Genomic DNA, 27,358 nt, shown 5'->3' on the forward strand with positions numbered 1-27,358 from the left:
CGAACGTGTATGCAGATTCATCTTTTGCAAACATGACTGATGGCAAACACAGGATCCACTGTGTCTAACTTTATTAGCCTGTCAGGAGATTACCTCTAATGGTCTGCTGTGCTATGTCTTGTCTTCCTCTCAGTTATTAGCCAGGCAGGAAACAAAAAGAATACATGATTTACCAGCATATTCTCATTTTAAGGTTCAAATGTATGCAGCATATTTAATTTGACGCCTGTTATTAGACCTTCACTGACCTCTTGACACGATCACATTTTCACAATTTCCTTTTCTCAGCCCTCTAATTCCCTTTTATAGACACAGTATAAAACATGTTGCTCTTGTTTTACAGCACTCATTAAGATGGGTGGTTCATGATTAAAAGGTATTAACAGGATTAGCAGACAGCTGCCATATGGTTCATGAAATCTCGATGGCACAGGTTTTAAGCAACTGCACATGGCAAACTGCTTTTTATGGCTGGACCTTATAAAGGGTTTTATCATGTCATCTATATGAGCTGCACTAAAAGCAACACTTTTTTGCACTTTAATTACAAAACTGAACAATCACAGAAAGCTGGAGGGGTTACAAATAACGAAAGAAAATACTGTCCCAAAAAATGACTTAAAAAAATATATACTTTAAATTGATCAATCCTATGATTATTTTCTATATTAATTGATGGTGTTGTGTACAAAATCAGAAAATGGTTAATATCCATTCCAGTTTTTTTAAATCCCAAACTCAAAAACCCAAAGATATTTATTTTATGAGTTAAAACAGAGAAATGTTTGTATTCCGTAGGCTGGAAACAATATTGTATGCAGCTTCTGTATGATAAATAATATGTAACAACATACCAATTACCAAACCTAATTGACGATTCGTTAAGATAATTGATAAGTTGACTCAACATTGCAGCTCCACTAAAAATTGCAAAATGTATTTTTTTTAAAAGCAACAAAAAAACAAAACGAAAAGAAATAACCAAGAGTTGTGTGTGTGCTCTAATCTGCTGTCTTTGTGGTATGAAACTGCTATGCAGGTACACAATAAAAACAGACTTAGAAGTTCGACCTCATAAATGCAGATGTCTTTCTGAAGTAGGTTTATTTAGTTGAATCCACTGTTTCACTTTGAAGTGTTGGGTGGGGCTGCTCTGTGCCACATTGTCTTGATGCTTTTCAATAGTCTGTGTGTAGTTAATGGGCTTTGAGATGTATTTTCTTCATCATGTTTGAAGTCCCCCCTCTGACCACCACCCCCCTCCGCTGCCCTCTCTAAACACACCTCCCTGTCCTGCCGGCCTCCTCCTCCTCCTCCTCTAAGGCTACTTCGCCAGATGGTGCAGCCTTTTCTTTTGTTTACCCATCGTCCCTGAGTTTACCTTACTAACCCTTAGCTACTAAACTATGGAAACTGCCCAAACATCATCACCACCAGACACCGACAAGTAAGTCACTTTTATTCTCCCGCTGAGGGGCCCCGCTACAGCGAACTCACTAAAAACTGTTTTTGCATCCACCTTTTACTTTGCTATACCAGCTTTACAACTCAGACGTATTGAGTCCAGCTGTTATCGTTTGCTTTCTTGCTATGTGATGCTAAAATACAAATCGATATATGCACCCTGTTTTCCAAGAATACTCTCATAATTACAAAAGCAGACTACGTTTGCCGCTGACGTTCTGCTGAGTTTTGACACCTGTAGAATATGCTACTGTTGATACTTTTATCTGTGATTTCTCAAACTAACTTTTATTCAAGTTATCCCAACATAACTGTTCTCTGCGTGACTGACAACTCGGAAAACCAATGACAGGATGTAAAAGTCTGTGTACAGCACCGTTACCGTAGTTACAGACCGACATTCCAAAGAACTGGAAATCAGGGGGCGGGACTACAGGTTAAGCACGGGTGGTTGCACTTTTGAACAGCGAGTCACGGCAAGAAACTTTTTATGGTAACTTTCGTGAATTGACAGAGAGAACGCATGCACTCCTGAGTGTAAAGTGACACATACACAGTTGTTAGTTTCGTTCAAAAGCAAGCATTGCAACCCGTTCTAACGTGAAGCTTTACTAGCATGTGCAGCTAAGCTAACAGTAACGCGTCAGCTAATCTCAGCTAACGGTAACTCTTTCTTTACTGATTTTTAGACATTGTTCCCGACTATTTGTGAAGAAACGGTCGTTAAACTCAAACGAAAGCCACAGGCAATGTTGATAAAAAGCCAAATTAAAAGTTACCGTTTAGTTCCAGTTATGGTCAGGGTCTGTTTAATTTACCTGCATGCCTGCCAGGTGTGTAAACGCCTCTGGTTTAAAAACATTACTTCCCATTGGACAGAGCTGCTCTGACTCCACCCTGTAGCATACAGGTGTGGCTGTGTGTTCAACCCCTTCATCTTATTAATATACCATAATAACTGTCAACGTTGCCATTAATGACAATATAATGCTTTCATTTGACATTTTTTAGTGTTTTAATAACTGTAATGAGCTCTTAAGCTGCCACATAGACCAGATAGAGGGCATGTTTGATCTGTGATATGGAAGCATCATGGGAACTAAGATGTATGCATGTTAAAGGGGAAAAACCCCCTTATTAAGCATTCCATCTTTTATATCTATGGCCTAGGAGAATTATGTTCATATTTGGGAACATGACCTATACCCTTCTCAATGTAAGCTTAAACTTGGTGTCATGAATTGTATCTACCGGAGCTGCTCCATAGACAATGAATAGGAGACTGATTATGTAGAGTCACAGAATGTTTGTTTTCTTTTTTATCCCAAATTGAGCTCTATTATATTTCTGCCACATAAAGTGTCTCCATACAATTCCCTGGGTGCTCTCAGTGTCATCTGTAACATTCCAAATCATTGTCAATGGAGCCGTTCCAGGTTTTATGCTGTACATGAATGTTCACACATTTTACTTCAATCATTCTAGTTTTTGGACTGCCTGCAACCATAGGAATAACATGTATGTATTTTGAATATGGGAGTAAAAGGTGCTCATGGCTGACTTGATTCTGTTCTGTTGTGCTTCAGGTAAATGAGTCTATGAACTGGGAGGAATAGTGACACCGGGATGGGAATGCTACAGTAGCAAGGCCGTGCCACAACTGAGGACGAAACTTTCTTTCTCGCCAGCAGAGCAGTTTGAAAGGAAGACTCATTGGATAATGCCCTGCATTATTACTTGAGCAGAGCCTAGGGATGTATAATGACTAATTAAAACGTAGGCCTACAAATTCAATGGACAAGAGGAAGTTCCCTGGCACAATGTTCAGGCAAGGGGATGCGTCATCAAAAAGACGCCCGGTTGGTGGAAGTGCACCGCCCTCCTCCTCTATGCAGCAGGGTCGTATCCGGGCCGTGGAGGTGGCGAGAGGAAGAACTGGGTACGGCTTCACACTGACAGGTCAAAGTCCATGTATCCTCAGCTGCATCCTGAAGGGGAGTCCAGCAGACTATGTAGGGTTGCGTTCAGGAGACCACATCCTGTCTGTCAATGACATTAACGTCTCCATGGCATCGCATGAAGATGTCGTCAAACTGATCGGGCGCTGCACCGGTGTCCTGAAGCTGGTGATCGCTGAGGGAGAACGTCAGAGGCGTCACCATCACCACCACCAACGCACCTCTGGAAGTCGTCACCATAGCAGCAACACAATGGCAGCAACTTACCTGGACTCGTGCTCAAGTGATGATGAGTTGGATGCCTTCTATGACAATGGTGTTAACAACAACAACAACAGCAGGTCAGGCTGTGGAGCCCGTGGGGGTTGGTACAAACCCAAAATGGATTCTAAGCAGCTGGGCATCAACAGGGCGGAGAAGGTTGTGGCGGAGCTGCAGTCTGGAGGGATTTTCAACATGATCTTTGAGAACTCCAGCCAGTCCTCCAGCAGCTCCGACAAGGACAGACCCAGGGCCAGCTCATCGTCAAAGCCACGTCCGATCTCTGATCCAGAGTTGCCTTCGTATCAGAACAACTCCCGTTCCCAGAGCAACCCCAACCTGCTCTCCGAGGAGGAGATGGCCCAAGTTCTGAATGACGACTCTGTCTTTCTGGATGCTGACTTCCGCCATCTCCACCTTCAACACCAGGAGGAAGAGCAAGATTTAGATGTAGGAGATGGGGGCGATTTTAGCCTAGAGCCCAGCGAGGGCATCCTCAATGTGGGCATGATCGTTGGGTACCTGGGCTCCATTGAGCTGGCCTCCATAGGGGCGAGCTTGGAGAGCGACAGCCTGCAGGCCATCAGATGCAGCATGAGGCGCCTCCGGGCTGAGCAGAAGATCCATTCACTGGTCCTCATGAAGGTGAAAATGTATCTTTTGTTAACCATCTGATGATATATTTCTTATTCAGTTATTAAGATACTCAAATAGGCAAAGATATGATAATACTATTTTAAAAAGAAGTTCCACAATTCCACAATTAAAGTTAAGGATCTGCTATGGGTGCCTTTTAAAATGTCTCAGGAATATTTTTACTAGGGACCATTTATGAGTGTTGCATAGCGTTGTTGAAACTTTGGCTTTTACTGTCATAATACAGCACATTTGCACTTCAGTTACTATAGTTACATTTCACTCGCATCTTCCTCCTTTAATGTTACCTGACAGCTTTATTGTCAGTGCTTACTATCTTCTACCAAATAAAACACAACAAAAAAAAGCAAAACCGACAGAAGATGTGAATGGTTTTCTAATAGAATAGTGTATTACATTTTTTAAATATAATTTGCATTATATTATTTACATTTGAAATATCCAGCTATTTATTCATACTCTGATACACATCCTCTAAAATGGTTACTAACAAGCTTCTAGAAACACATCAGGGAGCACTTATGTAGCTAAGGGCCAATGGCATCCTAAGAAAATCCTTATTTTATACAACACAGTTCTTTGTGTGGTTTTGTCCTTACGAGGCACTTGAAAAGTAATTTTCTAGGATTATTGTGTGTCAGCAGTTTAAACAGTATATGTATAAACTGTTATTGTCTCCTCCTTGTCTGATATTGTAACGTGTTAACTGTGTCCCACCAGGTCATGCATGACAGTGTGCGTCTGTGCAGTGACAGAGGTCATGTTCTGGCCACCTACCCTGCAGAGAAACTGGCCTTCAGCGCCTGTTGTCCTGACGACCGCAGATTCTTCGGACTGGTCACGATGCAGGCCACTGATGACCACGACGAGTTTCATTTCAGCTGTGGACGAGACGAAGAGGGCAGTTTGAGGACTTCCTGTCATGTGTTCATCGTGGACCCAGACCTCTGTCAACACCAGGTAACGTGATGAGATACAATAAGGGTTACAAATCACTCTCACTGTAAAAGGAGATTACATCATTTTATCATAAAAATATAAAAGACAACATATCATATTGACTATACAGATAAATACACAAGCCATTCCTTATAATAAGCTCCTATAAAAGCTTATATAAGCAAGTTTGATTTTTAACATTATATAGGTGTTTTTTTAAGAGTTAATAAATACTCACATTCACTTTTTTTAGACCTCATAAGTTCTTCACAAGGGAGAAAAATACTTTTAAAAAAGGGCGTTTTACCTCTGTTCTTTTTTTGTAGCTGTACAAATACAATACTTTTTCTAAATACCTTATAAAGTGGAATATGAATATACATTTTCAACAAACTTGCCCAACTTCTCAAAGGCATGTAATCGCATCATAACATTTATGACAAATCTAAAATGCAGAATTATGATTTTAAATAAGGACAAATCTGTTCATAAATAAGAAACAACATTTTATAAATAAGCCTTTTGTTTCTTGAGATTTCTACAGACACCTAAAGTTACTTTAAATGTGGGTCACTGAGGCTAATCAGCCAGACATATACTAACAACCAAATACATGTATGAATTTAAAATCAGCTAACAACAATTCAAACATGCTCATGTTTTGTCAAGGGGACTGCATTGTAGAAAATGTCTGCCTCTCTGTTGTATCCTCAGGTGCATTCAGGTGTATCGAGGAGGTTCGGCTTTGAGTGCACCCCGGACCCCGACACAGGGGGCTGCCTGGAGTTCCCGCCCAGCTCTCAGCCTCTCCTCCAGTTCGTCTCAGTCCTCTATCGGGACATGGGGGACAACATTGAGGGGGTCCGCGCCCGGGCCTTCCACGATCCAGACAACGACGCTCAGCAGAACCACAGCACCAGCAGCAACAGCGACAGCGGCATCGGAAACTTTCTACCTGAGGAGAAGAGCAACAGAGTGCTGTTAGTGGACCTCGGGGGTCCTCCGAACCACAACCACATCTCCGGGCCACGCCACTGGGACAGCCCCCCTTCATCCCAGCAGGCCTGGAGCCCCACCCTCGGGGCCTCGGCGCCTCTCCCACCTCCCCCTCCTCCGCCAGCTCTGAGAAACGGCCACTACCGCCACGATCCACACCTGGCTGACCTCCCTCACCCTCTCCCCTTAGCTCACCCCGATGTCCCCGGCCGGCATTCTCGAGGAGTCAAGCCAAACCACAACTCACAGGGGAAGAGAGGAGGAGCTGTGGGAGGGGAGAAGAGAGGGGGTGGAGGAGCAGGGGTGGAGCCCCAGCGCTGGCTGCCAGTCCATGTGCTGAGAGACTGGCGGCAGCAGCACCACCACAGCCAGCTCCAGGGCCTGAGCAGCGACCAGGAGTCCTACGCCGAGTCCACCGACGGATGGTCCTCAGCCAACTGCAGCACCCTGCCCCCACCCATGAATAAGATCCCGGCCGACCGTTACCGGGCCCCGCTGGCCCCCGGAGACAACCTGCCAGCACCTGGAGGGAGCCAGCCTCCCCCTCCCTCTCATCCCCACTCCCACGCTCACCGGCTGGCTGCTCAGAAAGAAGAGTGGGCGAAGAAGCTGTTTGGAGACCGGGAGAGAGGGGGAGCAGAAAGAGAGAAGAAACGAGGGAACACAAAGGAGGGAGACAAAAAGGTATTTTTTTTATCAAGTTAAGCCGATTAGTAAAACCCTTTATTTTCCTACTGATCAAGTATTTTATTCATTCTTATTTTCATTTCATTTTTCATTTAATCGTTTATTTGGCAGGACAATGCACATTAATGAACACTTACATTTTTTTTTTTAAATATGCCGGATTTTAGCTTGGAGCTAGTTTCCCTCCGCAGTCCCTCACATGACTTTTAACAACAGGCTATCCCAATACATACAGTGGTCTGTCTTTCTACAATGCTGCATTCAATACCGCTTTACCAGTTTGTTGGCTTTGGGCTTTTTGGAAGAGTTGTGTTAAAACTGACCATGAGATGAGAATCCAGGCAGCAGGTAGCCTCCCCCATCACACCCCCCTGCTGTGGAAAGTTACTCTGACTCCTGTGTGTCCAGGACTACGGTTTATTGAGGCCATAAATCCATCTGTGTTCGTCCCACTGCCCTCCATCGCACACTCTCACCCGCTCCTCTTCAGAGCCTCACCTTTAACTCTATCAGTCCTAGAGAGAGTTTCACTCAGATATTAAAACTTTTTGGTGGTTTTGTTGCGATTTACCTTGTAGTGCACCCAGAAAACATCCTGATGCGATCACCTCACTTGGCTTTCTCCCCAGACTTGCTACAAATGGATTGATAAGTTATTTATCCCCACTGCTCCAGTATCAGATCATGAATTATGTACAAGCCTGACATCTGCTTCACCTGAAAACCACCTGTTTCCCACCGTAATGAGACGCAACAGCAGAGCAGGCTTTAGACTGGTTCAATAAAGTATTTGTTTGAACTGGTTTTAGCCTTTATTTGCTGACAGATTAATTTTGAGTAATCAAATCTTCATGGTTACATAAATTGTGACTAACGGCGAAATTAAGATAAGAGCTGCAACGATTAATCTGCTATTCCATCAGCTGATCAAATGAAAAATAATTGCAAATATTCTGAAAATGAGTGGATATTAAGCAATTTTTTACAGCAAAAATGGCAGAAAAGGCTTTTATCAGACTCACATAAATTGAGATGGCCTGACTTGTATGTTCTACAATTATTATTAATGAATCTAGAAAATAATCAGCAGATTAATCGATGAATATTTTTATTTTGCAAATTAAGATAAATCTATAGTAAGTAAAAGAAGCAGAAATCCTTTTTTTCGTCCCACAGTGTGGACATTTCAAATAAAGAGGCAAGCACAAGTTAATGAATAAAAGTAGTACAAAAGTGTCTTGAATAAAGGAAATACTATTCGCTGTAACAGGCTGCCACTCAAAATACATTGGCTGCATTTTATTTGGGAGGACATACAGTGCACTATTGACTGACGGTATGTTGTTTCCAGACAATAGAGAGGAAGAGATAGAGAGCCAGAAATATCAAGCGGATATATCTACATTTCTGAATCCAAACCAAGGAGAGACTTGAGTTTCCTTGATAGTGAAGGAGGCTTGTACTTCTCCACGAGTATTGTTGGACAGACAGGTTCCCAGGGACCCCCAGGGGACAATCAGAGGAAGTGTTTATTTACCCTGGGCCGGGGTGGAGGCTGACAGTGACAGGAAGGTGGATGTTAACCTCTCAACAATGCCCTCTGACTATCGACTCAGGACTTTGGAGTTAGTATTCCTTCTCTCTTTACGCAGAGCTAACACTGCGGCAGTAGCTCAGTGTGTGTGAACTTGGCTTGGGCACTATAGAGTTGCCGGTTCAAGTCCTGATCGGAAGTACAGAGTGGACTAGTAGCTGGAGAGGTTACATACATTACATCTAAAGAGACTTACAATAACTTCAATACATTAGACATACTTTTTTTTGGAGGGGGGGGGGGGGAATTCGGGGTTATGTACCTTCCACAAGGCTGGGGATCGAACCACTGACCCTCTGATTGGTAGGCGCCAAATTTCCCCCCTCAGCCACAACTGTTTCAGTTCACCTCGTTTCATGGGATCCAAGACACTAAACCCCTCCAGTTTCTTCCCTAAAGAGAGTACAGTATGTACTCACTAATAACAGATTATGTTGTGTTCGCCACACGGTGGCACTGTTCCGCTATCTAAACCTCCATCAGCCTTCTGCACTTTCCTGACCTCCATGGGAAACTAATTTAGAATATAAAACATAACAAAATTAAATAATAATAATTTTCATCTTGACTATGCCTTTGAACCTTAAGTTCATCCATCCATACAGGTTTTTGATCTACTTACATGACAACATTGGTAAATTTGAGCAACTTATTGTGGATTTAATGTCGGAAAATATTAAATAAGGAAAACATCAGAACAGACTGAGTTGAATCCTTGCTTTGAAATGTGATACAGAAATAGCACTATATAAATCCCATTTATTATTATTATTATTATTAGTAATGGTTTTCCACCACAAATTGTAGAATTAAAGAGATAATAATTCAATGATGTCGTCTGTGCCTTCGAGGTAAATCTCAGCAAAAGCACCACCCAAATACTGTCAAATATTGGATCTCGGCGTCTCTTATTAAACCTTTTGTTTACCACCCACACACACACACACACACACACACTCACTCACTCACTCACTCACTCACTCACTCACTCACTCACTCACACTCACAGATGCCTCAGTATCCAGGCAACGCGGCCGGTCATCTCCTGATGAAACACTTAGACCTGCTCCTGATCAGCAGTCAGATTCAACATGTGTCACAGCGAAGCCTCTGGATCCTGTCAGCCTGGATTAATTACTTTTCAGTCAGCTGGGATCCACGGTTATCCACCCTCTCCTGCAGTATAAGGACATCTGCTTAATTTGTGAGAGCAGAAAGGAGCTGAATTTTTCTGTTGTCCTCTAAAGACAGAGGGACAGCAGTTGTTAAAAGGCTAATTGTAGACTTGTGAAAGCAACGCACGACTCTCTTGGGTAAACTCTCTGGTTTACAGCACTTTGCAATGTGGTTACATCACTGTCAGATGGATTCAGACAATAAATCTTGATGACCCATGGAGTAACTTTCTCATGTGCTCATTTAAGGCAGCGGTTTATGGCTTTATTTAACCACTGGCCAGATTTTATTCCAGTGTGTGGGTTTGCACTGCAGTAGTTCTTACAAAACTGCGGTACTATCTTTAATCAGAAAGCAGTTAATTGCCAAGTAGGTTCACACATATAGGGAGGTTGCCACACTATGGTGTGTGTGATGGTGCCAATATAATCACAGTAAAAGGATTTCAGTTGTAAAAAAAGCAGATATAGAGCAGTTCAAAGGGGCCCTATTATGCTTTTTGTGGTTTCCCCTTTACTGTAGTGTGTTATATAGGTGTATGTGCATGAAAATGTTAAAATCCCAAAGTTCCCTCCAGGGGAAGTTTCTCTCCCACATACTGGCTGCCTAAAATGCCTCCATTGGACTCCTTTGTTTACTTTCGCAGCATAGTGACATCACTACGTAACAATCCTGCTTCTATCGTCTACTGCTCCAACACTTTGTACGTGATAGGCTAAGGGGCAGGACATCTCAAAGCTGTTGACAAATCACAACAAACCAAGTCAGCTAACCAATCAGCGCAGACTGGGCTTTTGTTTCAGACAGAGGGTGAAAAGAGGTGGTGCTGCAGCACTTTTAAGCACATTTTCATTTTTCAATAATGAACCTGGAACTTAGCATAACAGAGCCACACAAAAAAAAGTAAAATGTTCAAATTTAAATTAACAAGAATATAAGTAGTACAGCATGACAGTATTTCAGTGGAAAAGCTGTGCAGTAATATCTAATAATGTAAAAATAAATAATAATACATTTGTTATATAAAGGGAGTCAGTTAACCCAGTAATAAAACCACCTGAACTATATAATCCAATTCAAGAACACAACACACTACCTCCTTTGATAAAGAAGTGTTGTCATCGTGTGTGTGTGTGTGTGTGTGTGTGTGTGTGTGTGTGTGTGTGTGTGTGTGTGTGTGTGTGTGTGTGTGTGTGTGTGTGTGTGTGTGTGTGTGTGTGTGTGTGTGTGTGTGTGTGTGTGTGTGTGTGTGTGTGTGTGTGTGTGTGTGTGTGTGTGCTCTGACTGTGGCTGCAGGGGTTGGCTAAAGTATTATCTGGAACTGCAGGCAAAATAACAAGACTGTACATGCCTGCACATAACATGTGGAATGTAACATTTGAGTGGAAAAAGAAACCCATCATGAATGGACATGCATGTTTAGCAGAGGAATGCTTCTGCTCAAACCGCTTCATGTAAACACCCATGTAATACTGTCTCCATGTTGAGTTGTGTCTTTATACAAATGACACTTAAACATTTACATTTCACACACACACACACACACACACACACACACACACACACACACACACACACACACACACACACACACACACACACACACACACACACACACACACACACACACACACACACACACACATACACATACACATACACATACACATATACATACATACATACACACACCCACCCATATAAGCTTCAGTCATCATTAAAACGTGTTTGGATCAAAAGTGGAACAAAGTTATTGACAAATAAGCAAAGACCTTACCTAGGGGCTGCCATACTACATGTTATTTTACACAGTCCACAGTACACCAACAGTGTAAACACTGTAAAACCTCCATGCAGTAATACTACCGGAATAATAATAAAATGTGACTGAATTTGTATGTTGGCAAGATGATTAGAGTAGAAGTAAATCCTTGAAAAGACAGCTTTAGTATTTTGCCATAATAGTCTGGAATAATAACTGAAACAAACTCAAATTATAAAGGCAATTCAAACAACAGAGACACTCTACTGGTTAAACTGTATAAACTATCGTAAAAAAACTCTATAAAACTTGAGAAAAACACTAGCATTAAACATTAAAAGCAGTTTATAAAATGTTCGTTATTATATGTGATTTGAACATGGACAGATTGGTGCAGTCTCAGATGTGTTCATATTTGTATTTGTTTATTTGTAATTGTTTATTGTCATGAGATTGTAGGCCAGTAGGAGTGACAGAAAGAAAAAGAGAAAGGGTGAAGGAAGAATCCTCAACAACCATCAATGTTATATCACTATTTTCACTGTTAATGAGGGAAATAGAGGGATTTATTTGACATTTGTGTTTTCGGGCAACTTTTAGCTCCACATTACAACGTCTCCTTTTCTGATCAACGGATATAGAACTTGCAACCTCACAGTCAGCTTGCTTCTCTAACCTCTCTGACCTCCACCTATATGTACTCTGTTACATATAGCATGTGTACTTATCATCATATATATTTTTTCTCTCCTCAGGGTGGTCGTTTCCGTGGTCTGACCATGGGCTTCCCTCCTCTCCCCGTGCGCTCCTCAGCAAGACGCTCCTTTGGACGCTCTAAACGTCACAGCTTAGCCCGCTCACTGGATGACCTAGAGGTAGGACACACACACACACACACACACACACACACACACACACACACACACACACACACACACACACACGTACACACACACACACGTACACACACACACGTACACACACACACGTACACACACACATCACTTCCGTTTGTCAACACAGTATGGAATGTTACAGGCAGTGCTCAAGCTCAGTCTGTCCTTTGTGTGATTGTCACATTTCAGCCATACCTGCTGCATCCACCTCTAATAATAGCAGCCCATGCGCATCATACATGCTCACATGACAAGTCAAGCCCTCTTCTCACATATTATCACCATGACAACATTCACAGTCATGGACAGAGACACTGTAGAGAAAGAGATATATTAACACGCTGGTGTTTATGGAGTTGGACTGCAGTGCAGCTTTGCTAGCAGGGGATTTCTCAACATTAGCAATGGTTACTATTTAATGTGTGCAGCCATATGTTTAAGGGTCGAAGTATTCTGCTGACTGGGGGGCAATATGGCTACTCTGTTGCACAAATGTTACTTAAGCTCTCCTTTTAGCTGCGAGAGATTATCTGCTATCCAGTCATTTGAGAGCCATGAGTTTAGCCATAACAGTATGCCTATTTAGTACAACATTTGATAAAAGAGAACATCTGCTAAGGCTGCTGTAGTACTCAGGCATGAGTGATAGCCTGCTGTCATGGCTACCACCAAATGTACACAAGGTTATGTTCATCTTAGTTGTGTTAAAATGATTGTATATGGAGTTGCAGTTCGAGCTACTATTTTTACAGCTTTTTAACTGAAGAGGCCATATTATGTTTTTTTGGGTTGTCTCTTTTTTGGGGGGTTATATAGGTTTTTGTGCATGTAAATGTTCTACAACGGCTTACATAAAATAAAAAATCGGTCCCACACACTCCCCCCCCCCCCCCCTGCCTTAAACGACTCGATTGGACTCCTTTCTTTACTCCCGTAACACAATGACATCACTATGTAACACTTGCGCTTTTATTGGCTAGCACTCCAACACATTGTACGTCATAGGCTAAGGGGCGGGACATCTCTAAGGGGTTTACCAATTACATTACATTACATTGCATTTAGCTGACGCTTTTATCCAAAGCGACTTAAAATAAGTGCGTTCGACCAACAAATTACAAACTTGAGGAAAAAAGAATCATATAAGTACATCAGGTTTCATAGAGCTAAAACATTTCAAGTGCTACTCAACTGGCTTTTAGATAAGCCAGCCCTTTATTAGTATATAAGTGCTTTGTTAATAGTTCTATCTCTCGAAGTGGAGTCGGAAGAGATGAGTTTTCAGTCTGCGCCGGAAGATGTGTAAGCTATCTGCTGTCCTGATTTCAATGGGGAGCTCATTCCACCATTTTGGAGCCAGGATAGCAAACCCACGTGTTTTTGCTGATGGGAGCTTGGGTCCCCCTCGCAGTGCGGGTGCAGCGAGCTGTTTGGCCGATGCAGAGCGGAGTGCACGTGCTGGGGTGTACAGTTTAACCATGTCCTGGATGTAGGAAGGGCCAGATCCATTCGCAGCATGGTAAGCAAGTACCAGTGTCTTGAAGTGGATTCTTGCAGTTACCGGAAGCCAGTGAAGGGAGCGGAGGAGCGGCGTGGTGTGGGAGAATTTAGGAAGGTTGAAGACCAGACGAGCCGCTGCATTCTGGATGAGCTGCAGAGGTCGGATGGCACATGCAGGTAGACCAGCCAGGAGGGAGTTGCAGTAGTCTAGGCGTGAGATGACGAGAGCCTGGGCCAGTACCTGCGTCGCTTTCTGGGTCAGCTGGGGACGTATCCTCCTGATGTTTTAAAGCGTGTATCTGCAGCAGCGGGTTGTAGCAGCAATGTTTGCAGTGAAGGACAGTTTGTTATCTAGGGTCACACCCAGATTCCTTGCAGTCTGAGTCGGGGAAACAACAGAGGTGCCGATGTTGATTGTTAGGTCAAGAGTGGGACAATCTTTTCCCGGAAGGAAAAGCAGTTCAGTCTTGTCAAGGTTGAGCTTGAGGTGGTGAGCAGACATCCACCGAGAGATGTCTGCTAGACAAGCAGAGATGCGTGCGACGACCTGGGTCTCTGAGCAGGGAAAAGGACAGAATTAATTGGGTGTCGTCAGCATAGCAGTGGTATGAAAAACCATGCGGGCTAATGACAGATCCAAGCGAGTTTGTGTACAGGGAGAAGAGGAGGGGACCGAAAACAGAGCCCTGAGGGACCCCTGTAGTTAATTGACAAGGGTCAGACTCGGACCCTCTCCAAGTAACCCTGTAGGTACGGTATTTGAGGTATGAGGTGAGGAGGGAAAGTGCAGAGCCTGAAACTCCAAGTTCTTGGAGAGTGCGAAGGATGATCTGATGATTCACCGTGTCGAATGCAGCAGACAGGTCCAGAAGGATGATGACAGAGGAGAGGGAGGTTGCTTTAGTAGTGTGCAGTTCCTCAGAGACAGCAAGGAGGGCAGTTTCTGTTGAGTGTCCTGCCTTGAAACCAGAGTGGTGCGGATCCAGAAGGTTGTTCTGATGGAGATAACAGGAGAGTTGTTTAAAGAGTGCGTTGAAGTGTTTTAGACAGGAACGGGAGGAGAGAGACAGGCCTGTAGTTTATAACATCATACGGGTTGAGAGTGGGTTTCTTTAGGAGAGGGTTTACTCTTACCTCCTTGAGACTGTTTGGAAAGTGACCAGAAGTTAGAGAAGTGTTGATGAGATGGGTGAGAAACGGTAGAATATCAGGAGCGATAGTCTGAAGGAGGTTTGAGGGGATAGGGTCCAGAGGACAGGTGGTAGGACGGGCAGAGGTAATGAGGGTAAGAACCTCACTTGGAGAGAGAGGGGAGACGGAGGTTGGTGTGTGGGTGAAGGGAGGGTCTGGTGACCCAGCGGTGAGTAAAGGTGAGTCAGAAAAAGAAGAGCGAATATCATCAACCTTTTTTTCAAAGTGGTTAACAAAGTCGCTTGACAGAAGGGAGGAGGGGGAAGGGGCTCTGGGGGGGTCCAAGAGGGTGGAGAAGATGGAAAATAGTTTTTGGGGATTGGAATAGGAAGATTGGATCTTATCTTGAAAGAAAGTGCTTTTTGCCTGAAAGATCGAAGCAGAGAAAGAGGACAGGAGAGCCTGATAGGTTAGGAGGTCGTCATGGTGTTTGGATTTCCACTGTTTCCGCTCTGCTGCCCGAAGGATGGTTCTATTAGCACGCAGTGCGTCATTTAGCCAGGGAGCAGGAGGGGACTGACGAGCCTGCCGAGATGTGAGAGGACAGAGAGAGTCCAGAGAGGATGAGAGAGTAGAGAGGAGAGTTTCTGCAGCAGATCACAACAAAGCCAGCCAGCTAACCAATCAGAGCAGACTGGGCTCTGGTTTCAGACAGAGGGTGAAAAGAGGTGCTGCAGCACAGGCAGTATGAGCAAAGTAAAGAGCTTTTCTCCATTAAAGCATGTAGACATGTCACAGTAGAGGCACAAAATACAAATATGAACCTGAAAATGAGCATGATTCAGCCCCTTTATCTTAAAGGGAGTGAACTAGCTACAGGATAATACTGTACAATCAAGTTAAACAAAAGTGGAACATTCCGGGTGTTGTTCTTACTATGGCCTGCATGTAAGTGTGTGAATTTGTGTGAGTATGTGGGCACAAGTCATAACTGCTGTTTTGGTTCTTAGATAGAGATCAGTAGAAAGCTAAATGTTTCCGCCGTTTAGTGGCCACTGAGGCACCATGGGACCAGATAAGCCCATCCCACACTGTCGCTTCAGTCAAAGTTTTTTTTTTGAAAATGTACATATTTTGAATGTTTCACTTCATTGGGCAGCACAGAAGCGATAGACAGGATGTATGAGGAGAAAAGGGAGCCAGACTCAGAATTACATGCTACAAAAATCTTTGTCTGGATCCTGGAGATCTTAATTAGACCTAAAGCTATTTCTTATTCGAAAAAAAATCCTCGGATATAACTTAATTCCTCAAAGGGAAAATCAATTTGCACATCGCCTGGTGCCTCCAATTAACTTCCCTGCCAACAAATTCCAATGGAAACACGGTTATCCATTCCTAAGATTTCTGGAAAGGGCTCACACTGTGCTGTGCTAATGTCGTAATATTTTATTGTCAGTCCAAATGTTAACGAGGCACTTAACTCCACCCTAAACAACATATTACACAACTGATCTTACAACTATATTAATTTTGATCATGACAGCAACAATTACACAACTAAATGTATCATCAGGTGGTGAGATCGGAAGCCCCAGTGCATCTGAAGATATTTGAATTGGGGGGCGGTTCTTTCTCTGTGCCAGTGGCAGAACGTCCAATGGCAGGGTTCCTCTCTGCTTTTCTCCTCACCACCACCACCCCAGCCCTCCCCCCCTCTATTCTACCTTTTTCTTCCGGTCGTTAGGCCTTTTTCTTTTGCTGCTTATGCGGTAATGTCCACAAACAGAGAGGGCTTTGTGTTGTGAGAGGGGGGAGGGTGAGGTGTGTGTGTGTGTGTGTGTGTGTGTGTGTGTGTGTGTGTGTGTGTGTGTGTGTGTGTGTGTGTGTGTGTGTGTGTGTGTGTGTGTGTGTGTGTGTGTGTGTGTGTGTGTGTGTGTGTGTGTGTGTGTGTGTGTGTGTGTGTGTGTGTGTGTGTGTGTGTGTGTGTGTGTGTGTGTGTGTGTGTGTGTGTGTGTGTGTGTGTGTGTGTGTGTGTGTGTGTGTGTGTGTGTGTGTGTGTGTGTGTGTGTGTGTGTGTGTTCGTTTGGTGATGGTGGTGGGGGGGTAATGGGGTTCGAAGTGTTAGCCTGCACTTCTAATGAGCTCTGATGAGCAACTAGCTGACATTCCCCTCGTTAGCGAGGCCTCAACACAAAAGCACCGGGCACATACACACACACACACACACACACACACACACATTGACGCACATATACAGGAAAAGCCATGCACACACACACACAAGAAAATTGCAAGTCGGTAACACACAAACACATCAATGCACATGAGCATGATTACACTGTAATTGCACACACACAGTTCTCAGCCATCTTGTCCGCTGTGCCAGTGAAGCTTCTCCTGCAGCTTTCTCCTGTAGCTGAAGTGTGTGTGTGCATGTGTGTGTTCAGTACACACTTGATGTTTTATGTGGCTTTCTTTTATCATATTTTCAAGTACAAACGAGAGATCTTGGTTCTGTTAGTGTGATGTTTTTATCTTGTAGACATAGTTTAGGGCTTGTGATTCCCAGGGTGAGACTATAAACTAATTTCCCTGCCTGTTTATTCTATTCTATGTTCTGTATATCTGTGAATGTCTGCCAGAGCTTGAGGCTTGCAGCTTGTCTTGTGATATCTTATTGTAGAGCTTAACCAATTTGTACACACACACACACACACACACACACACACACACACACACACACACACACACACACACACACACACACACACACACACACACACACACACACACACACACACACACACACACACACACACACACACACACACACACACACACACACACACACACACACACACACACACACACACACACAAACAAACAGACAATGTCTTATGACATGGGGAGTGTGTGATTGGATTTCAGCTGTTCCATATTTCTGCCAAATCGTTTGTGGACATCATAAATGCATATTGGCCACGACACATAATTGCATTTTCTTTTTGTGAAACTTTGTTTGAAAATATGAATGTTTAAAACCACAAAAAGCTTTAAAAATGTGTCAAAAATAAACACACCCTCGCATTCAGCTCACTTATTTTCACGCCGATCAATAGAGTGGTGTAATGATGACGTTTTTTTGTGGGCCAACCCGGAAGTTAGCATTACAAGTGGTCCTTCGCAATGGGATTTTCCATTGTATAATTGAATTGACATGTTTTGTTCAGCATGATAATCTCTACATAAAACCCTAATTTCATGATTTTTTTAAGCGTCAATGCAATCTGCAACGTAACATGGCTGCGCATCACAACCTCTAAGCTAAAGTCGGCCAATGTTCACTTAGAAGCTTCGGACATTTACAAGTGGGATTCGTTTTTTACACATTCGATGTTGTAGAACAAACTGCGAAAATCTTCAACTTCAATTAACCACTGCCCTTATTTCAGATATCTAACCAAAAACACATTTGAAAAACAGTAGACTTCCAGATCAGAAGTGTCAGAATAATTTCCGGTTTCAGCACGCATTCCTGCACCACCTGATCCTCACCTGTTGCTGAAGGGTTGAGGTCTGAATATCAAGGTTATGTGTCACACCTGCATAAGCTGTTTACCAAATGAGGCTGACAAATGAAAGCAGGCAGAGATAAATCAGTCAGAGGTTGAATGTACAAATATAAGTGGCAAACAATGCCCTCAATAGGCTGATTGCAAGGCAGATGCTCCTCCATGAGCTGAAACATAATGATAGTCGGAGGAAGATGACATTTCTCTTTCAGTGGAGCTCGAGTGTTTTTGGGAGAAACAATTCCAAAGGAGATTTTCTGAGCAGTTCTCTTTATATTTTCTGCCCGCACAGGCAATTGCTGCTTTCTAACAAAGTAATAAGGGTTGACTGTTGCCACTTATGGGCTGTAAACACGTAATGAGTGATCCAAGCAGCACACCGGTTAGGTTAGGTTAGGTTAGGCGAGGAATCACTGCTTGAATTCTACTCAATGCTGATGCCTGCATCGGGCTGCACGATATTGAAAAAAGCTGACATTGCGATATTCTTTTCCCCTGCGATATAAATTGCGTTTTTTTTAACTATATTTAACCGGATGAAAGATTTTAGTCACGGACGTCTGAATCTTCACTGGTTGACTCATCATACCTTAAGTCATGATCTAACATGTCATGATAATGCATGTTGCTTACCCTCAAATAAGGGGGTTCATCTGTGAATGAAGAAGAGTGGTGTCTAGAAGGGATCCAAGAGATTAAACGTATTACATTAAGCTATAGGAAGCTTCATTATCACATTAGGCAATTAACATACGTGACCAAATAGGTAATTTAACTTTTTATGCCACAATTAAAACCTTTTTTGTGCAAATAGCAGCAAAGTAGTGGACATCTTTTAAACATTATAAAAATAAAATTAAGAACAGCTATACACCAGCTCCTTTATGCCATTTTGAACCTTTCTTATATGGTGTAACACCGGCAAAGGCATCTGAAATAGTTGTTTGCTGTGCATGCAGACTCAGAGCCTGCTTGTCACTCCACTCAAGTACCCCTGACATGAGAGCCGTGCAAGTTTTCTTTTTGTAGCAAGCAGCAAAATAATTGTAACATGACGTGTTTGAGTTAATTTACCTACTTAATATCGAACGCCCTAAAAAAAATAAAAAATTGAAAAAAATCGCACGTCCCTGCGATGTGAATATCACGTATGCGGTTATCGCCATGACACGGTATATCGTTCAGCCCTATGCCTGCATCATTTATATATAACTTTATTTTGCTGTTAAGACATGATCAATCACATTTTTACCATGTTTATATAATTACGATTTAGGAATTTATTGTATCAAAACCCATTTTTATACTATAAATGGCTGAGATCTTATCAACAAGTAAAACTGTAGATCCACGACACGTGTTATTTACCAACAAATGAGACACCTACTAGTGATGATGGTATAAAGACTCACATCCTACACTCAAGTAAATGTATAAATACTCCAGTAATGTACTGCATCATATCATAGTAGCGTATCATGTGTTTTATATGTACAAAGCAACAAGTAAGTATAAGTGTAAAAGACATAGTGAAGTAAAAATATATAACATTTGCCTAAAAAATGTAGTTGAGTAGAAGTATATGGAGCATGACATTAAAATACAGTAAAAGTAAAGTGAAAGTATGTCTAAAAAGTATTTGAGTACGATAATTAAGAGAAAGAACTTTGTTAATTTTTCTAGATTTAGTTCACGTCAAATCCAGTAACTCTCTAGTTTATCTATAATCCACACCATATTGACATGATCATGTGTCTGTGTGTGCTTGTTTTTGTGTTTTTATGTTTGAATGCTTTTTTTATTCCCCCTTAATATTGGCTTCTCCTGTGAACACCGAGACGGATGCATCTTGTTTGATGGGAACTCTCACGCACAAACACACATCATAGGCCGACCCTTAAGACATCTGACTGTGCTCTGAACTCAAAACACTTGTAATATTTTAACTTTTGTAGGAACATTTTGGGAATTATGAAACTACCAACAAACAAATAGCAAGTTGCATTCATAATTCACATGATCTCTGGGGTGCTAATTTTGACGAGTAAAAAACATTCTTAAAACAAAATGAACTGAAAGTACTGCTAGTAGTGTCTTTTAGGACAACCAAAAGCCGAACAAGAAAGGAGTCTTACAAGTTACAATCATCTTTCATGCGCTGAAAACGCATTGTGAAAAGACGAAAACACACCTTTTTTTAATACTAACAGGGCCATGAACACACATTGCTATGCCTCTATCCTGAGTGACAGGACGCTGTCAATCACAATGTACTGTAGACCCGCCCTTAAGCATACCCTTCCTTAGCATCAATTCCTCTCTTAATGGGACCATAGTTAATAGTATGAAAATCATGCTTTAGTGAGGATGACTTGAAACTGAATCAACTGAAGCCATAAACTCAATCGGAAAAGGATGACTGATGTAAGAAACCATGTGAGAAGAAACATCATTGTCTCATAGACGTATACACGTTTAAACTTTGGAGTTGCAACATACTGGACATGAGGAAGAATGCAAGTGTAAGGCACTTCTGAATTGGCTTCACTTTTCTGAAATTGAGGTTGCCTAAAGAGTCCCCCTTGTGAACCAAACAGAAACATATTTTACGAAACTTTACTATCCTGTCTGAAGCCTATATCAATGTAAAAACATATAGAGCTGGGACTTTCCTCTCTAGGGCTGTTCTGTATTAGGTGAAATATAGACATGAATGAACTCTGTCTGTATTTATCCACAGCTTCTAAATGTGTGTGTTTGAATAGGATATCTCTTAAGATGACCTTACAACACTTGTAAGCTGTTTGAAAGTGACATTCTGATGAGTCTTATTGAGGCAAACATTGTTTTTCTGCGGCTCGACAGTGAATGTGGTTGCCTCCTCAGCCGAGGGGTGTGTGTGTCAGTGTGAGTATTCCTGCTGTGTGTCAAGGCATGTTGAGGAATGCAACAACTTCTTGGTTCAGCTGAACACAGCCTAATGATCGCTTCAGATATCAATCCTGGCTGTCAACTCCCTGTTTTTCTCAACATAATCTCTATCTGTGTTCTTCTAATTCTACAGGAGAGATCATTGCCCCTGTGCGGACATTTTTCCATGTTTTGCCTCTTTCACCCCCCCCCCCCCCCCCCCCTCCCCCCCCTCAAGCCATCATGAATGTCAGTTTACTCTGCGTGCTCCAGACATGCATGGGGCATACTAAGCAGATGACAAAAGAGCACTGAGGGTAACACATTCAGCTCAGCACAGTTTTATGTGTGGGTGTGTGTTCCTTAATGGCAAAGGGTTCTCCCTCTGCAGCCGCATTTGTTTGAGTGTGTGTATGCGGGTGTCTCTCAGCCCACAGCAGTGTGGGTGGAATAGAAATGATACGAGGGTGGGTGGAAAGAAAAGCAGAGAAAGAGGAGGGGGGAGAGCAGAGAGGCAGGGTGAGGGAGAAGATAGAGAGGGAGGAGGAGGAGGAGGGGGTTTGACAGGGAGAGAAAGCGAGAGGGAATCTGGCGACATTCTGTAGCGGCTTGGACATTTGAAAGCCATCAAGCTTTGCCGCTTCGTCGCTCTGCGCGCACACACACACACACACACACACACTCACACTCACACTCACACTCACACTCACACTCACACACACACATTCAACAGCTGATGACAATGTGGGCTGGAGGAAGCTCTCACATGCAGCGCTGAGGATTACTTGTCTCTTTCTTCATGGAGCAGAAAACTTTGAGCGTCGATTCTGAATCCGCCGCTGATCCAGTGAGTACACGAGCTGTCACTGCACGTGTGTGTGTGGGAATTTACGTGCGTGTGTTTGCTCTTCCTATATCTGATGCAACCTTTTCTTTCACAGTGGTGACTCCCTTTCTTCTGTCACACATAGCATGCAGTCTGTGTTACACAGGCGTGACCGTGGGTAGCTGGAGGAAATGATAGTGATTTGAAAAACAAATTAAAATGGATTTTTCTTGTCGGCTTGAATTAAAATCCCTATAAAAGTCTTTATTAACCTCCTTTAACTTTTTAAATGTCAGTGTTTCTCGTGGAATTGTCAGTATATATTAATTAACCAATCAGCCAGTAAGTTTCTATTTAGGTTGAAAATAAAATAATGTTCCAAAAGTTTAGTTGCAAGGCCCTCTCTCTGGAATGACAGCTCATGTGACCTGTGCAGACCAATCAGCAGGAGCTTTAAGGCCCAGTTGAGTTAAAGGGAAACCTGTTGACTCTTGGCTCAGTCCATTGGATCAGTTTAACTGTAGAAAGTTGTTTTTTGTGTTCAATATGTCTTGAGCATTATTTCGATAATGGGCTAAATGGATCTCCTATTGTGATATCACCATGCCAGGTAGTTAGTTTAAAGGTGGCATTATATTGCAATATTTAGCGTGGCAATATTGTATCGATGCACTGAAGCCAAGTATCGGCCTGTTATGATATACATTCTCAATATTGCAAATACAAGTTGTTACCAAACCTCTTGGCGAAAATGTATTTTTCAGTCGACTTGATGGCGATACGATTGTTGTACTGCTCAGGTCAGCGAGATTGGCAGGAAGTTGGTCCAAACAAAGATGGAGATATCTCAGAAAGTCATAAGAAATTTGCCGAAAGTGTTATCTTACTATAAACAGTTGATTAGACAATTATAACCTAAGTTAAAAACAGGTAATTCATTGCAATGAAGTGCAACACATGTAATAACAATAGTCGCATGTTTAAAATCGCAATAATATATCGTTGGGCCTCTTGTTTTTCAGTTAAACTGAATGCATAGTAAAATTAACGTAAATATCTGACATAATCTTTGAATAAATTATATTATATATAGTGGTGTATTCAATAAACTCATTGTATCCAACATATTGTATTTATTTACTGTAATCTGAAGTTGTGTGTGTGTGTGTATGGGTGTGTGTGTGTGTGTGTGTGTGTGTGTGTGTGTGTGTGTGTGTGTGTGTGTGTGTGTGTGTGTGTGTGTGTGTGTGTGTGTGTGTGTGTGTGTGTGTGTGTGTGTGTGTGTGTGTGTGTGTGTGTGTGTGTGTGTGTGTGTGTGTGTGTGTGTGTGTGTGTGTGTGTGTGTGTGTGTGTGTGTGTGACGTGACGTGCAATGTAAGGGGGGTTTTAACACACTGGAAATCAGCACAGGGCAGCATTTCACTAAACACAGCAGTGAGAATAGTGCAGCCTGTGAGCCCTCTGACCCAATACACACACACACACACACACACACACACACACACACACACACACGAGCAAAACTCACACACATACAGAAAGAGTGAAGAAGAGCACTATCAGATGTCTAAAGATAAAAACGTTGGTGCACATTTCTTCTCCTGTGTGTGTGTACTCTCACTGTGTGTGTGTGTTTGTGTGTGTTCCTCGTGATATCCCCTGGGAGCAGAGTGTGTTGGGGAGGGAAAATCAGATGATGAGACGGAATCAGCGCTGTTCGTGTACATGAAACACCTCAGGAGGCCAGGAGTCACAGCAGTCGCTGCTCCAATTTGCAAATAAACACGAGTGCTTCTTTTTATCTTCATAAAGTACCAGACGGTGCAGTTCACCACATCAGCACAATCAAACGGCATCATGTGATGAGTCAGCCTGCGTATTAAATTGACTTGCAGACATAGAGTGTTGACAAAAAATGGATAACCAACTTGAGGCTGTATTTGTCGCAGCAGTTTATAAAACATCCTGTCTTTCTGTGTTCCTCTTCACTGCTGCAGTCTTCCTGGTCGTCATGAATTTTTCTTCAAGATTTTACATCTTTCTTCTTTGCATAATCTTGCGGAGATTGGGTGAATCACCTCTTTTATAAGATTGAATGTTAAGTAGCAGGTTTTGTCATGTCTAAGGGAGATTTACAATCACCAGTTATAAGACCACACACACAAGGAAACCATCAAATCATTGCCTTACACTCCAAAAGGAACTCTTTGGAGGAACTTAAATAATACATAGGCAGTATTTCCACAGTATTACATAACATTCTTTTAACCTTAAGTTATTTCTTCATCTGATTATATTTTTCGGGAAGGATCAGCTTCATTTGTTGTTTTTCTCTTATTATTTATGTTAATGTTGTAGTTTTTCAAAATGTAGTTTTACTGTAGTAAAATTAACTAATGGTGTATCAATCCTATACAGAACATTTGTAAAACATAATCATATTTATTTGTGTGCTCAGCCCGATTAGCAATTGATGCTAACAAACAGTATGACAAGTCTAATCAGCTAACTCATCATTGGTTGGCATTGAAGAGCAGCGCTGTAGCAGCAAAAAGGTCTGAAGTAACCATCAGTGTTTTCCTGCTCAGCTCTATGCACTGCCCCCCCTCCATCATGGCAGCAGAGGGCAGTGTTGAGTTTTTTTGGTAATGTTTCTGTGCAAAGCAAAGGTACTGTATAGCGAAACTGGGAAATTATTAACCTTACAGAAAGAATGTTTTTTTTTTTTGTTGAAATATATCGTTTTTTTGAGAAATCGCACGATAACATAAAAAATTATATAAAGGCTTAGCGCATGAGGTGCAAAAATATTGATGGATGGATGTTCAAAAGTTTTATACCAGAGTTGTCACCGATTTGATTTCTGGATTTCTGTTTTTTTTTTATATTTACACACTTTTCTTAGAATTTTACAGAAATGTACTATATCACAGTAAAGCATTGTTTAAAACTGCAAACTAATTACTTATCTATAGTGTCCTCATGTTCTAAAGACTTACAAATAGCAGTCACAAGTTAGAAAATAAGCAACAAGGACATGGCAGTTTGGCAAATTAGACTGCAGCCTCATATGACGCAATAAACTATAGTTCAATTGTTAATAAAGCAAACACTTGTCTCCTTAATGCATGATTCAGCTATATACATATATGGTTTTGCTTTAAGTGTGTTACAGTGAAGCTTTTAACATGTGTCCTGCACATGTATGTTTTTTGAGTGTCATTTTGTCATCTGATGTCAGCAGTGGAGAACATTTCCCTTTTATGTTGACTTACCCCAGACATACAACCGAAACAGAGCTGCCTGGCTAGACCACAAGAATTAGGTTAAAGAAAAATATCTTCTCATCTCTTTTCTTCTTTCTTTGTTTATTCCTTTTCTCATAATGTGGATTTAGCCAACTGAAACCTCGTCACATCCCTCGTATCCTGCATGTACTTTCCTCTTCCCCTCAGCTGACAGATTTAATGTGGACTGAACTTGAGCAGTTACTCATAGTTCTTCCTGTCCTGTCAAAGATGTGTGAAACAATATCTAAAATTAAGCACCCAAGGTAACGGATGGGAGAAAAATGTATTCATGATCCAATAAATTCCCCCCAAAATGTTTTACCCTTCTAAATAACATAGGTAATGCTACTCATGGGCAGTAATCCTACAAACCAATTCAAAGCTTGGTCAGGCAGTATTTTGGGAATTGGTGAAAAAACACAAAATAACTAGTGTGGTTTTGCGTACAATTTATTTATAATAAACACAGGCAGCTCGAACTTTATCTTTGTTTCAGGCAGCATTTTAATTCCTTGTATACTTCAACTTGTTATCTGAAAGTCACTGAATATTGAGAAAAACAAAATCTGTTCCTTAAATAAAAGTGTTTATTTATGCCAGTTAAGCCTGAATAAATGTTAACTTTCCTGGGCGAACAGAGCTTTGCGGTGAAAAAAGTCGTAAGGTCAGCTGTCAGCTGTAAACGAGGTTAAAATCATTTGAACTATGACCAGATCGGTCGGCGACAATTTTGAGCTGTGTGCGAAGCCGAGGGTAGCGATTCCGCCTAGTCGGGCTTACCGCACTTTGACACAAAACAACGGCAACGTCAGTGCAGAGCTTTACCCTATGACTCCTATGGACTGAAACCAAAACAGATTTAGAATCGGGAACGATTTTAAATCGAATGGTCAAAGTATCGCCATCACATTTGAAATACTGAGGATTCACTGAGGAGACCAAGGTTTTCTGTATTTTAGGCGGTATTTAACGAAAGTAGCGGAACCGGTCAAACTTGAAAGCGTTTAATTAATGCTCCATTAGATTCCTTTTCCCATGTATTAAGCTCTGGGAATTAAGGGCTTTCACCATGCCTCCAGCTTCAGTTTGTGTGTGTGTGTGTGTGTGTGTGTGTGTGTGTGTGTGTGTGTGTGTGTGTGTGTGTGTGTGTGTGTGTGTGTGTGTGTGTGTGTGTGTGTGTGTGTGTGTGTGTGTGTGTGTGTGTGTGTGTGTGTGTGTGTGTGTGTGTGTGTGTGTGTGTGTGTGTGTGTGTGTGTGTGTGTGTGTGTGTGTGTGTGTGTGTGTGTGTGTGTGTGTGTGTGCGTGCGTGCTATGATACAAAGGCTTTGGAAATCAAGGTTAACTTCAACAACACTATTGCGCTTGTACTGCAGTGGAGAATTCTGTTTTGGGACCACTGGTCTTTTAGTGGCACTTTTTTCATCAGACAAAACTGTAGTGGGCATAGCTCTTCAAATATGCTGGTCTTCTTACGTTTTTTTAGAGAGTGCAGCTGAGCCTTTTGATGTTTTTATTCTTCTGGGTGGTGCCACATCAGGCAAGCGTCCAAAAGAAATAAGGCCGATTTCAATAACTACACTGTATGACATTAAATAGAATAACATTTAAATTGACTACAGCTACAGAATCTTGAATAGTTAAAACACTCAAAACAGAGGTATGTGGTTTGCAAGAAAAGACACAATTGTAGGTTATAAAAATATCATATGTATTATATCCACACACAGATACCACTT

The 27,358-nt window shown here is 42.0% G+C and overlaps 1 protein-coding gene across 7 annotated transcripts in view; it reads left to right on the forward strand.

Moving 5' to 3' along the window:
• Nucleotides 1–88: 88 nt before the first annotated feature.
• Nucleotides 89–27,358, forward strand: part of rgs12b (regulator of G protein signaling 12b) — a 51,108-nt gene continuing 23,838 nt past the window's right edge. For 6 of the 7 annotated variants that reach the window (XM_079684598.1, XM_079684601.1, XM_079684600.1 and 3 more), the window contains exons 1-5: nt 89–2,680; nt 3,051–4,328; nt 5,061–5,300; nt 5,994–6,959; nt 12,250–12,369. In XM_079684598.1, the coding sequence (XP_079540724.1) occupies nt 3,258–4,328; nt 5,061–5,300; nt 5,994–6,959; nt 12,250–12,369 (2,397 nt within the window). In that variant the 5' untranslated portion in view covers nt 89–2,680; nt 3,051–3,257. The other variant, XM_079684599.1, reaches the window with a different exon arrangement.

Source organism: Notothenia rossii (genome assembly GCF_949606895.1).
Source record: "Notothenia rossii genome assembly, chromosome: 1".
NCBI classification, from domain to species: domain Eukaryota; kingdom Metazoa; phylum Chordata; class Actinopteri; order Perciformes; family Nototheniidae; genus Notothenia; species Notothenia rossii.